Source organism: Nomascus leucogenys, chromosome 5, assembly GCF_006542625.1.
Source record: "Nomascus leucogenys isolate Asia chromosome 5, Asia_NLE_v1, whole genome shotgun sequence".
NCBI classification, from domain to species: Eukaryota; Metazoa; Chordata; class Mammalia; order Primates; family Hylobatidae; genus Nomascus; species Nomascus leucogenys.
In genome coordinates this window covers 135,393,453-135,408,181 of record NC_044385.1, presented here as the reverse complement: position 1 = coordinate 135,408,181, position 14,729 = coordinate 135,393,453, and the positions used below count along the sequence as shown (strand labels likewise).

General features: G+C 39.0%; 1 protein-coding gene across 1 annotated transcript in view; it reads right to left on the bottom strand.

The window, feature by feature from the left end:
• MYO16 (myosin XVI) overlaps positions 1–14,729 on the bottom strand; it is a 575,469-nt gene that overhangs the window by 88,053 nt on the left and 472,687 nt on the right. Inside the window, exon 29 of the mRNA XM_030813681.1 lies at positions 3,682–3,778. Within this exon, the coding sequence (XP_030669541.1) occupies positions 3,682–3,778 (97 nt within the window). The remainder of the gene's footprint in view (positions 1–3,681; positions 3,779–14,729) is intronic.

Genomic DNA, 14,729 nt, shown 5'->3' with positions numbered 1-14,729 from the left:
GGCCCGTTCACTCGTTCTTTCTTGTTACACTACAAAAAAAGGGGAGACATTGGCTTTCGGAAGGGTGAAAGGGAGATTATATTCAAGATGTTTAATCTCTTGGAATAAAGAGAAGATTAATATGGATGTGCCAGACATCTCCTGACCTCCCACTACAGCACAGCTATTCACTGGATTCACATTCACCCGGAGTCTATTGTCCCGCCTCCGGAAGACCTCATTTTCTCACACTTCACCCCCCAAGCCTTTTAAAATTCTTTAAAAATGTTACACCAGTTGCTAAATATTGATATCTTCAATAAGGGGAACAGGTAAAAATAAAATTGCCACTAATGGATGTTGATGTTTGTTGTCTTTCAGACAAATTCAGAAGACTGCTTCTAAGATACCGCCCGTGTAAGGTCTTAATTTACAGATATTTTTCATCCAGGATAAAATGAGCATATAGAGTCAGAGAAAAAACTTCTGGTAGGAATAATTTTAAATTAAAATGATTAAATTTAAAACTAAAAGTTACAGCTTTCTTTCCCCTGGACATTTTTAAAGAAAAATATAGAATTCTTAAAACAAAAACTGGAAATGGTTCCAGATTATATAAATTTTGAGTAAATTTAATATTAGCAAAAAGCATTGAGGGAACTGTTTTAAGAGCTACGAAAATAAAAATCAATAATTAATGCTTTGCATTTAAAAGCCTGTAATTAAAAAATACTCATAACCATTATTTCATTTATGCAATATGAGATTATGGTTTCTATCTTGATGTAATTTTTTAAGACCAATTTTTTTTTTTTTGAAACAGAGTTTCACTCTTGTTGCCCAGGCTGGAGTGCAATGGCACGATCTCCGCGATCTTGGCTCACTGCAACCTCTGCCTCCTGGGTTCAAGCGGTTCTCCTGCCTCAGCCTCCCAAGTAGCTGGGATTACAGGCATGCGCTACCACACCAGGCAATTTTTGTATTTTTAGTAGAGACAGGGTTTCACTATGTTGGCCAGGCTGGTCTCAAACTCCTAACCTCAGGTGACCCGCCTGCCTCAGCCTCCCAAAGTGCTGAGATTACAGGCGAGAGCCACTGTGCCTGACCTTTTAAGACCATTCTTAATTTTTATCTTTAGAAAAGTGAACAAGTAACTACAGTTCTGTTCATTTTTTCTGTTCCAGGTCAATAGGGTACAGCAATTTAATATTTGTTAAATAGAAATTTCTAATCGGGCAAAATTTCTTATCATTATATTTGAGGGGAGTTTTCAGGAGAATTTGTGATACCCTGTTCTGTTTTTAGCATTATATTAAATGAGACTTTCCCTGTCCCAGTTTCAGCTGAGGCTGCAGATAAAGCTCTGGATGCCATAGGTCCTGGGTGGGGCCTGAGGCATTGCTTTGCTAGCCAGATCCCTGGCGATATTGGTGCTGCTGGTGTTCCAGGGACACATGGGTTGGGGCAGGGCCAAACATGCAAATAGGACTTGCAAGGGGGAGATCCAAAACAGACCTGTGGCCCACCCTCTCCCCTGCACTGATGAAGGTTGAAGTGAAGAAGGCCAGGTCATCACACACTAGAAAAACAATGCTTCCTTTGCCAAGAGGTAGCAGTTGGCCCTCTCATGTCCAAGGCTCCCCCTTGCCTCAGTCTGGTGAAAGTGGTTTCAGGAGGCCACCCAGAGATCTTGGCATGTGGCTCCTGGGGGTTTGGGGCCACTGTGCACTGTGATATCTCAGAGGCCACGGCTGTGGCAATGGCTCCTGCCAGGCACCTGCATGAAACACAGGCTCTGTTAGAGAAAAGCCACACCTAGGAAGCCATCTAAGAGTTTGTTTCTTGGGCACCAGATGTGGTTTTCACAAAGAATGCGTACTGAGAGAACAACGAGATGCCAACAGTGGGTCTGCAAGGTGCCCAGGGGCTGAGGGGTGAGTTACAAATGACCGGCCAAAGGAGGATGTTGCCAGTTAGAGAAGGAAGTCCCTGAAGTGCTCTTGAATATGTGGAGAGCTGTTGAAGTCTGCTCCAGCTGGAGGAGACCAGCGCCATAGTACACCTGTGTCATCAGAACACCTGCCAGAAGCAGGTCTTTTTATCTTTAGAAGACTTTTTATCTTCATCAGAAGACACCTCCTTACCTCTTCCCCTCCTCATTAACCCTGGAAGACCCAGAGGCAACCTGAGTTGGTAGGGATCAGTCCCATGCCCAGTAAGGATGGGACAGGCCTGGAACAGCCAAGAAGGATGTTTTAACTTAGAATGAAGTTCTGAATTTTGATCATTATTTGAGCTGGATGTGTTAAAATCTGAACAGAGACTGTTCAAGGGACTAGCATGTAACAGGGCTTCTTATTTTATTTATTTTTTTTAATTTTGATTTTTTTTTTCTTTTAGAGGTGGGATCTCGCGCTGGCACCCAGGTTGCTGTGCAATGGTAGAAACACAGCTCACTGCAGCCTGGAACTCCTGACCTCAAGGAATTCTTCACTTCAGTCTCCTGAGTAGCTGGGACTCTTGTTGCGTCCCACCATGCTTGACTAATTAAGACATTTTTTGAGAGATGGGGATCTCACTATGTTGCCCAGGCTGGTCTTGAACTGGCCTCAAGGGATCCTCCTGCCTCAGCCTCCTGAGTAACTGGGATTATAGGTGGACTTTTTATTATCAGAAAATGAAAAGACCCATTAGAGATTCACACAGGGGCATATCCGAATGAGTCCCACAGAAAAAGTGGACAGAGGCTTGAGAGGAATAAAAGTGATTTTGGGATCCTATTAGGTTTCCTTGTTAGAGTAACAGTTTCAAATATATTAGAATCGAGTTCACTATATCTCACTAAAAGCTAGCATATAGATCATTTCTCCCTCTTTTAGTATTCTTTCAGGAATATATATATATATATATATATATATATATAAATTATTAAGCAAATTAAAAATAATCTATTACACATCTACATCTTATGTGAGGCACAGTTATCTTTTTCAAAATGTACCCATTTTCAATTGTCACTTGGATTTTGATAGAAAAAACAATTCCAAGTGGAATCTCTTCTGAAGTTAAAATGAATAGATTCTATCTGCTTTCAAAGATAGCACTCCAAATATTATTGTCACTTCATAAAGGGAAAATGAAGTCAATACTTTTTCCAAGGCGCATGTGAATTACAGAAAATGTTGTTTGGCTCATTGGCTTTTTCTGGTTCTCCAAACTCTGGTGTCCCTGTGGTGCTACTGAAATGGCAAAGGAATTTGGTGCATAGCTGCACCTACATGCCAGGTGAGAAGTTTTTCCTGCTGCAGAGTTAATGTTATATTCTCATTGTCCTGTGCTTTTGGAAAGAATTTAAAAGCCTGAGTATTTGCAGGGTAATGGATGCATAAATAGTAAGAGATGTATATTCCCTCTTCCAAATTGTGATTTAGGGAAATTCAATATAAAATTTTGTACAAAAGGATATCTAATTAAAACATGAACAATGTCTGCAAATGTTGATTTTGAGATGGTTGCATAGCAAACTAAGCCACAATGCTTCCTAAACACCCGAAAACCATTTGCCTGAAGATAGCATCCAGGAATCGAGAGAGTGGTCCACTAGGGTGCAGACCCCATTGACATTTAAACTTGGGGATGCACTAAAATATTTTGCATTTCACAACTCAAATAAATTCAGAAATGTTGGCATATCAATGTTACCTTTTTGGCAGGTTATAATTTTTCTCTGCAACTGTAGGCACAAATCATTGAGTTGGTCAGCATGCCAGTATTTTAGAAACACTTTTCGGACTCCCATCTAAAATGCAAACAGCAGGGAAACATTTAACAGCATGAAGATACCAAAATGATGATGGAAAAATAATCAGACAAAAGATTTTTCCAGCAGAGGATTAGAAGAAACAAACTAAGAAAATTAGAGTACATGTCTCTGATTCTTAAACTCTATTACATTTAATCAAAATCCCAAAGGCTTTGTTGTAATAAGTATGTTTGCTGCATGTGTCACATTGTTTGCAAATGGTTACACACTACTGATGTGGGTTGTACCATGTGGTGCAAAAGAGAAACACTGGCCTTAACTATTAGTCAGAAGATAAGAGCATCACCATGAATGGATTCTCCCATTCTAGAGCTAGACCCTTATCTTTCCTTCCTCTTCTCATAGCAGGGAGTTTGAGTTTACAAAAAGAAAAACAAACGCTCAAAAGACCAAACGAAACATAAAGCTGATGCATAAAATTGTTTTACTTCTATAATTTTTCCCACTATGCCACATATTAATATAAATCAAATGTTTGTACAACTGCAATTATAGAACTTCAGAACTAAAGTTTAAAAGTCTCAAGAAAGATGAGAAAGTCATCTTTGAGCAACAATCTTCTGGATGTTTGCACAAACAGTAGTAGGGATGAACATACTTTTCCAGAATTTTTAAAAAGAAATTTTAGCATGACATGAAATCGGTTTCTATGACAAGCTCTAGTGGCATGAGAACTTATCCAAACGTACTGATACTGATAAAGACAGCTGCCAAAGAAAATCCTTAACACATAGCTGTAAGCCACATTCATACACTTTTTAAGTAATTCTCTTGTGTGTTGTGCTTATTTGAAGAATTCACAGAACCGAGGTAGGTGTGAGGAATACCCCTCACATAGAAGGCACTCATAGTCTCTTAGGAGAAGCAGACATAAGTAACTGCAGGAAAGCCTGGTGAATCCTAATGTGGTGTGCCAAGGAAGCTCTGAGATGATATTCTTTTAGATAAAGGGAAAGTATTACTTGCAATAAGTTTATAATCATATTCTTAGCACTTGAGACAAACACCATTAAAGTGGAAGTCTAACATGTGTGCTCTCAAGCATGAACCGGGGGCATTAAAATGATAACACCCCCAGCCTATGACATACATCACAGTACCACCAGACGCTGGCACGTGTGTACACGCCATTAGATATGGGAAAGGTTTATAGGTCAGCCTTGTCTTCAGAATGGTTGGCCAGAGATGTTTTATGAGCCATTTCATATGAAAATGGAGTTTATTCCAAACACACTTTGTGACTTTACCCCTTTCCACCTAACTCTTCCCTTACATGATCTGTTGTCTTAATAAAACACAGTTTTGCCAAAGATTTTGACTGAATCATGCATTATGCCAGTCAGCCTAATTAGTTAGATCAACGGGGAAAGCGCTTAACTACTGGTCTACTTCAAAGCCTTCTGGTTGACTAGATGTTCTTCTTCATTTAGTTTAGTTTCTTTTGGTTGAAATTTGAGACAGTAACATGAGTGGGTGGCTACTGAGATTGTTACTTTTTTTTCATTGTATTGCCATTTTATCTTCCCAGTTATTTTCCATAATTCATAGTCTTTTTTTTCTCCCTCCCAACTGCTGACTTATTTTGGCAGTCGACAGGAAGAACAGTTGGTCCTGTCTGTGAGCTCTGCAGAACAAATCTGTGAGACAGGCATTGGAAAGGAGGGAACATGTCACCTCTCTGTTCAGCATTGATTGTGGGATGTAACTCATTGTGGGAGACTAACTCCCAAAGACAAAATTCATCCAAACCTGGGTTCCAAAACAAAACTCCAGAGGAATGATGGCTGGTGATACTCCACAATGGATGGAATCAATAATGATCATTAGGGGAATTAACATGGAAGGAGAGCAACATGCCTAAAAGACCTGTGGAAGGGAAACAGGAGAACAGGATTCTAGTTCCCTTCTCTTAATTCAGTGGAAACCCTCAGCAGGAGAGGAGGTGGACAAAGTGAGTATGATCTCTTACAGTGGCATTTGTAACAGCCATTCAAAAACCCAAAGGAGGTTTATCTTGAGCATTGTGCTAAATTTGGGGATACAAAGGAGGCCTCCGTCCTCGTGGAGCACATAGTGTACTGGGGAAGGTCAGCAGTGAGCAGATTCTGGTAATTGTCCATGCTCAGGACATAGAGTTATGTCCAAGAAACAGCTTTCGAGAAAAGAGAGTGATCAAGGTGTGATCAGGCAGGGTTCAGTGAGAAGCATGTTTTCGAAGCCATTTGGTCTTGAGGGATAAGCAGCAATTTCCCAGGGCATCTTGAGATGATGGGTGTGAGACAGAGAAACTAGCATGTGAAAGGCAAGAACCAGAAGACAGCAAACCATCTGAGGGTACAGTTATGTGGACACAGATGAGGGAAGAGGCTACATCTGTAATTGGTGGCTACATCATGAAGAGTACTATAGGAAAAACACGGATATTCTCCCGGGAGCAATTTGGATATGCTGAGAAATGTAAAGAGGACCAGATCTAAATTTTATAAAAATATTTTTTGAAATTTGTCTTGAATTCTGAAAACTGTCTAAGAATGGATTATTGAGCTGGTCATTGGCAGGGCAGGGCAAAATACTCCAATTAATCATTTAGGTTTGGAAGATTCTGCAACTGCTGCTTCTCTGTTGACCAACTCCTCTTTATCCTTTACAACTGAAATCAAACCTCATCTCCATGACTAGGGTTTTGGTATCCACCTTTCCACTTCCTTTAGGGCTTTGACACCTTCTATTTGTGTTCCCAGAGCACCCTATAAATGATTATTTATCCTATTATAGTGCTTTGTATATATTTACCATTATATATATACGTGTATATACACACACACACACACACATATTATATATATTTGCATCTCCTGAAGAATATGGACATATATTCTTGAAATGCACAAGTGGCAGGGATGTGGGCAGGATGAATTCAGATTAGAAAAAAGGAACAGAAGATAAAGAATTGTGAAGCCCTTGCATAAAGTGAGTCACAGAGACAGATGATAGCTTCTAGGGTGAAAATGAGATAAGATGACAAATGAAAACTTAAGTCAGATCCTAGAGTCATTCAGCAATCCAGAAGTAAGTCACAGAAGGTGGCAGGTGATAGAATAAGTCATGGAGCAAGTAAAAGGAAAAAGAAACATGGGGTGAAACTGGCCTACCAGTTTGTATTGTGACTTCAGATCTCCAACCTCCATCGAGTCAATCTGAAGCCCAGAAGCCCGTTGTAACTTACAAAGCCCTTGGTTGTACCTCAGCAGTGCAGATTTGCATAGGCATCACTACATCAAAAACCCACCAGGGGACTGGAGAACAGGTCCACCCTTCCAACTCCTACCATTGCAAGTGTCTGCCTTCCTCTCATTTGTGCTTCTGCTGCCAACCCTGCTCCTTCCCAGCCATTATCCCCATTATCTCAAGCCATGGCTAGGTGCAGCCATAGGCTGGGGAACCAGGAACTAGCTGACCCTGTCATCTCCTCCTCTCAGACAAAGGAAGTAGGGAAAAGGGGAAGCTCAGGATAGAGTATATTCAGGAAATAGTTTTGGTTCAGATATGGAGGGTAAATTATAGGAAGAGTAGACACAGAGGTTGAAGTGAACTTTTCTTGTAATGTACTAGATATTTCATGAAGTTCTTGATGGTGGGTAGTTGAGAAGTGGATTGATGGTTTCACAGGGCAGATCTGCCTGTTAGGTCAGGTTTGGAGGTGGAGAAAAGGACTTCTTTCTGGGAGCCACGGATTGGGACAATGGCTGGGAAGGAGCTGGGTTGCAATCGAAGCACAAATGAGAGGAAGGCAGACATGTGCAATGGTAGGAGTTGGAAGGGTGGATCTGCTCTCCAATCCCCTGGTGGGTTTTTCATGTAGCCTATGCAAATCTGCACTGCTGAGGTACACCCAAGGGCTTTGTAAGGTATGAGGGGCTTCTGGGCTTCAGATTCACTTGGTGGAGGTTGGAGATCTGAAGTCACTATACAAGCACTCTATCAAGACATGGCTAAAGACTTTGCTGCAACGCCTGGGTATTGTGCTTGCTGCTATTACATTCAGATTATTTTGTAAAAACTTCTTCAATCAACTACTTGGGCATATTTTATGGGTATCCAATGGGCCATTTTATTTCATATAGTTTTGTACTATATAATTTATTTGTGGGTTGGCAATATTTGGAGATACTCGTGGGATGTTTTAGCATTTGTTTGACTTTGCTGATTTTTTTTTTGAGATGCTATACTTGTAGTAAATGTTTGGCCTTTCTGAAAACAATGAAATTAGCAGTTAAGTAATACTTTGCAGTTCTTCCTCAGAAACCATTCTGAATGTAGTCTTTACAGCTCTCTACTTTCACTGATGCTGGGGATTAATGAAGATACAAATTTAAGAATCCTTCTTTAGCAGGGAAACACAGATAAGATCACATATATTCTGAATTTTCATGGATTTACATTGTCTATTAATGACATTGACCGAAAGAAAATTATTGACCATTTTTTTGTTTTTTTTTTTTCCTATGGAATGAATGCTACTGTATAATCAGTCTTACAGTGTTATATCAAATCCAATAAATTAAGATTCATTAAAATTAGGCCAAAGGTTCAGATCACCTACGTTTTTCATTTTGGTGGCATTCTCACATCAAAGAATGTTTCTCACTAAGCAGAGAAAAGGAGAGGTTAAAATGTTCTCCAACTGAGCCCTCCCCCTGTGCACTGCTAGATGCAGAGTGTTCCTACTGAGATTAAAATGTTAATGTCATTCTGACTCCTGTAAAAGTAAACCATCTGTGAATAACAGTCATCGCTATTTTTATTAGAAAACCATTAGGATTTTTTTCTTGTTAAGTGACAGATTTTAAAAGATTAAACAAAATTGTCATTGATGACTTCCAAAGCTCCAATTACTGCTACAATTTTTAGGTGTTTTTTTTTTTTTTTTGGGAGGTGTAGGCTGTGGAGGTACAGACAAATGCTGGAACGGTGGTTGTGCTAGAGTGTAGGTGGCACGGAAGCTGTGTTAGTAGAGACTTCAAGGGAACCTGTAGAGCACTTCTTTTTTTTTTTTTAAAAACAATTTTTAGGAGCGCTGAGTGTTTCTGGCAGTACTTTTGAAATAGCATTTACAAAGAAAAAATACAGCTATTATCCTTTGATATTTTTCTACGATGCACATTTCTCTCTGTATTAATGAAATTGTGAAAAACATCTAATGTAGAACCCTTCTTACATATTGGTAGTTTAGGAAAATAGTGACATCTCCCATTTTGTTCTATCTATGAATTCTTTGGGAGTTGAAGAAGCATATATTATTTGTATTCTATGTGTCACTTAATTTAGTTTACTCATTTACTGCTATTAAAAAATACAATCAGTAATTGTTTCCCATGCAGGTAAAGTAAAGGAGAAAGCTCAGGTCACATGGTTCTGCTTTGACAGAAGGACACGTCAATTAAAACAACATAAAACACTTCAGTTACTTATGGAGACATAGAAAATTGGATAAAATTTATTTTGGAATAATAGTACAATTTCCTCTAAGGAAATGTGCACTTGTGATATCCACACTAGACTATACTAGTAGGATTCATCATCTACAAAGGAGGGGCAAAGGAACAGAGTGCCCACAACCCACCCTGTTCTAATTAGATCTTAGAAACCACCTTGATCAACCTCTTCAGTTTTCAAGAGAAAAAGATATGTTTTAGAGAAGACATATGACATTCACACAGTCCATACAGAAAGTTAGTGCCAGAGATAAGATGAATCAGAGCTCTCTAGGCTCCAGACTAAAAGAAGCACACACCCTTGACCCTATGAAGTCTCAAACTGAAAAATGCATATTAATCACTTGGAGATCTTGTCAAAATGTAGATTCTCTTCCAGTAGGTTGGGATGGGGCCAGTGATTCATTCTGCATTTCTAACACGTTCCTAAATGATGTCGGTGACGGTGGTTTGTGGACCACATTTTCAGGGGTGAGACCCTGAGTCATTCTCTTTTCTTGAAGCTTAACTTCTCTGACAAGCTCACCTGGTCCCCTGCTCTGTGTGTCTGTCATCTCTGTTCCAACGTTTGTCTGAAGCTGCTATGCTGCTGCTCCCCAGTGAAAAGTTAGCTATCCTCAGAGTTCTCCACTGAATTCTCCTCTTACTTTTCATCATCTTCCTGGTAAGTTCATTATTCCAAAAGCTTTCACTACAGACTGCTCGTGAGAGCTCACTGCATCCCTGAGTCCGTACCTATGGAGCTCATCTCCTTGTGCACACATTTATGTCGATGTTTCATAGGCACCCTAGCCTCACTCATGTGTTTCCCTCTTATCCTGTATTCTCTAGCTCAGTGACCAAAAGGACCATCTTCCTGGGTGTTCCCTGAGCACCTGGAGCCCTAGAGATTTCCACAGGTCATTTCTCACACACTTTCCCATCTCATCCATCCCTACTCACTCTTGCCTTTCTAGGCTAATGGAATCGTCATCACCTCATCACCCAAGCCAGAACCCCAAGCATCACCTAAGTATGTTTACAGCCTTTCCCCCAGGCCCCATTTAGTCATAAGTTCTACTGAGGTTTCTAGAACCCACTTCCTGTTTACTTCTATGAATAATTTCAGTAGCTCCATAAATTATCATGGGTCTACATGCATCCATTTTTTTAACTATATTCAGAGTGATCATCAATCTCATTATGTTACTTTCTTGTCTAAAATTATTAAGTGGCCTGTAATGATTTTCAGGATGATGTTCAAATGCCTTTGAAAGGTTTATTAGACTTTTTTATTGTATGGCCCTTTTAGTCTCCTCCCTCCCTTCCTCCCTCTCTTCCTTCCTTCCTTTTGTCCTTCCTTCCTCCCTTCCTTCTTCCCTCTCTCCATCCCTCCCTCCCTCACCTTCCCTCTAAAATTTGTGGTAAGAACACTTAGCCTGATATCTAGCCTCTTAATAAAATTTTAAGCGTATAATGCAGTGTTGTTAAATAGCAGTGAAATGTTGTACAGTAGGCTTCTAGAACTTATTCAATACATTCAAGCTTGCTTACTCTCCAACTATATCATATTGCTTTCTGATCCAAAGTGGGAATTCATTTTTCTCCTGTTTAGTGTGTACCTTATAATAATAAATCAATTACAATAGTACATCCATGTCACTAGCGTACCTTGTATACATCTCTACAGTAGCACTGAAGTCCTGGTTTTCTTCTTATTTGTGTATCTGTCTGACTATTCAACTTAACTGTGAGATATTTATAAACTCAGATAATGCTGGAAAAGTATAAAGCTCCTAATTCACATGTATTAAAGTGAAGTTTGAAATGAAAGTAAATGGATGCGTACAATGGAGAAGGCAGAATTTTAAAAAATGCTTTGAATAAGCACTTGCTATAACATGACCTCAGATATTTAAAATTTCATTTGTCTACAAAAATTATTATTATTTTTTTTTGGCGGAGTTTCACCCAGGCTGGAGTGCAATGGCATGATCTCAGCTCACCGCAACCTCCGCCTCCCAGGTTCAAGCGATTCTCCTGCCTTCAGCCTACTGAGTAGCTGGGATTACAGGCATGCGCCACCGTGCCTGGCTAATTTTGTATTTTTATTGGAAACAGGGTTTCTCCCTGTTGGTCAGGCTGGTCTCGAACTCCTGACCCCAGGTGATCCACCCGCCTCGGCCTCCCAAAGTGCTAGGATTATAGGCATGAGCCACCACGCCCGGCCGTCAAAAATTAAATCTTAAACATTTTCAACTTTTTAAAACTATTTGATGTATTTTATTAAAATACATCTAATAGGATTAAAGAAACAAAGATGCTGAGTTTCGTATTTCCAGTGCCATCACCTCTGATATAGGATTATTACCGACTAAAATCTAGAATTTAACTCGTCATCTCTCCTTTATCTGCTTTTTAACTCATCTTGCACACTGACTTCAATTTATTAGTCTTCTAGAAACTTCAATGATTTTATGTTGCCTATAAAGCCCTCCCTAATATGAGCTAACCCTTTTTTATTTCTTTAAAAGAGATGCCATTTACTATTATTTTAGCTTCCCATATACTCTCCTGAAGCAGAAAACCAACGTGAACCTTCTTTATATATTGTACAGGGCCCATAGCATTCTTACGAATGGAGTTTTCACTGAATAATGTCATTACTGTTGTCAGGGTTGGGTTAGATGCTATCCCTTTATTTCTAAGTCTACAATCGGCCGGGCATGGTGGCTCACGCCTGTAATCCCAGCACTTTGGGAGGCTGAGGTGGGCAGATCATGAGGTCAGGAGATCGAGACCGTCCTGGCTAACATGGTGAAACCCTGTCTCTACTAAAAATACAAAAAATTAGCCGGGCATGGTGGCACGTGCCTGTAGTCCCAGCTACTTGGGAGGCTGAGGCAGGAGAATTGCTTGAACCCGGGGAGGTGGAGCTTGCAGTGAGCTGAGATTGCGCCACTGCACTCCAGCCTGGACCACAGAGCAAGACTCCATCTCATAAAAAAAAAAAAAAAAAAAAAAAAAAACTTGGATAGAAAAGAATATATACTCTCATTTTAAAGTCAAAGCCTGGTGAGGTCTGATATATGGGAATAATCTTTTCTCAAGACCAAAAAAACGGTCATTTGAAGGCCTTTTTGCATTATTGAAATTAAGAATTAATAATTTTCTTTTGGAATATAGTAAAGTTTCTTAATTGAAATGAATGAACCCTGGCAGAGTAGTCTAAACAACACTATAGTCATTAGCAGGCTTATTTTTTTCCTTTCTTTTTTTTCCTTTTCTTTTTTTTATTTTTTCTTTTCTTTCTCTCCTTCCTTCCTTCCTTCCTTCTTTTTCTTTCTTTCTTTCTTTCTTTTCAGAGCAAGACTCTGTCTCAAAAAAAAAGTCTATAATCATTGGAATATTTTATTAACATAGATTATATTTTAATGAGAAAGGTTTTATTGTGAATGCTAGCTTCTTTTCTGCAAATAAAATGCTTTATTTTCATACAAAATTAATCTTTAAAAATGTTAACCCCTCTTGCTCTAAAAACAGCCCTAGTCTAGTAAATACTTCCAGCTTTTTCAAAGGATATGTACTATCGTAGTTGCATCAAAAGTAGTCACATCTTTCACATATCAGTATTCTGGAAAAATGCCCTAGTATTTTTTAAAGTGCCCAGCAATGTAAATCTGTTCCCAGTTTGTTAAGAATAGCTTTATTGATGGTGATACGAACAACACAATCTTTTCATGTGTTCTGATGTCTGCAGAGTTCTCCCCTCGATTTGCCTTCCTTCCTGCTGATCTCAGAATGTCATTGTGCTCCTTCACAACCCTGTTCTATTTTTGCTATGTGAAACAGTTTCTGTGCCTACCAGGTCATCTCTTCCAAGGGAAACAAATCTCAAAATCCCAACATTTCTACATGTGTGCCATGAAAAGGCCTTTACCTATAATTCATTGCTGGATCAATATCATTTTCTCATAACACTCATTTGCATTATATTTATATTTTTCCTGATGTTCCTTTTCTCACATTTGTTCATCCGTCATCCTACCATCTGTCTACTCTGAACATCCATTCACTCATTAGTTCATTCATTCATTCACCTTCATTCATTCATTCATGTATCCATTCGTAAATCAAATGTTTGCCAAGCACCTTCTTTATACCAGCAGGGTACAGACGCTGGGACCACAAGGATGAGTAGAATATTGTCTATCCTTTCAACAAGCTCAGTAAGGAAACCATTGAACTAAATGCATCCTCTCCAGGCTGAATTCACATTTCCCCCATTTCATTCATTAAATTTCTAAGAATGACCATTACTTTTTTCGTGTGTGAATATTTTACTATTAATACCTCCACATTCTACATTTTCATGGTTGCTTTGAAAAGCTACTAAATAGAAAAATTCTAATGTTCAGCCTGGCTCTGAATGTCTGAACGTACTTTTAAACGTTCTCGAAGGATACATTTATATGAAAATACATGTTCTCTTTGTTATAAATAGACTATTCCTGAAGTTTAACTTCAACACAGAAAAGATAATTACAGCCACACACATCTAATAGAGCACAGTATCTTCTGGCATTTGAAGAAGGTGGTTTGGCTTGAATTACATATAATTATAGTTTAAGAAAAATTAATTATTCTTACCTAGAACAGTATGACCTGCATAGCAGGCAGTGATGAATAAAAGCTACGATTTTGAGCTTACTAGTGAATGACTCACTATGTAATTCTATATGTTATTTCATTATGGAAATCATATTGATACGGTCAAGAGTGCTTAAAAAAATCACTTCTCCCAAAGAGACACATTGTGAAAAAGCAAACCAAAGCCACACCCAAACAAAGGTAATTCGCTTCAAAAGCACAGAGGAGAGTGTACTTGATAAGTTAATGTATTCAGTCAGAGCACACATTTGATCTTTCTTTTTAACAAAACGGCCTAAATCATGTCAATAATGGTTTGCCCCATGGGACTGTTATGTCATAAATGGCCAAACAGCAACACAAACATGGTCATGGCCTTTGGCACTCCCTGGGGTGTGGGAGCCCTTGTCCTACCGTCATCTGCCAAGTTGATGGCATTTATATATTTTGATGTGTGCTTTTCTTCTAAAAACATGATACCGTGGTTTTTTATCCTGCACATCTGATCTTATGTAGTGCATCTTTAGGACTATTTGCAGATATTCAAAAGTTCTGGCATTGCTTTCCTAATTCCGCATATGTCTGCCCTGTGGTGTGCTCATGTTTGCTTTGAGAATCCCATTTAATTTTGTGAACTGTCTTCTGTTTTCAGCCCTAAAGTGCTGAGTCTTTTCCATCATCTAGAGCTCCAAACATATTTTATGGAGCAAGTTCGTTTTTAAAAAGAGCTTGAGTACATTCCTGATCTACATTAATATTTTGGTTTTAAAAGAGATTCCACTCTTCAAGTCAATGTAACTTAA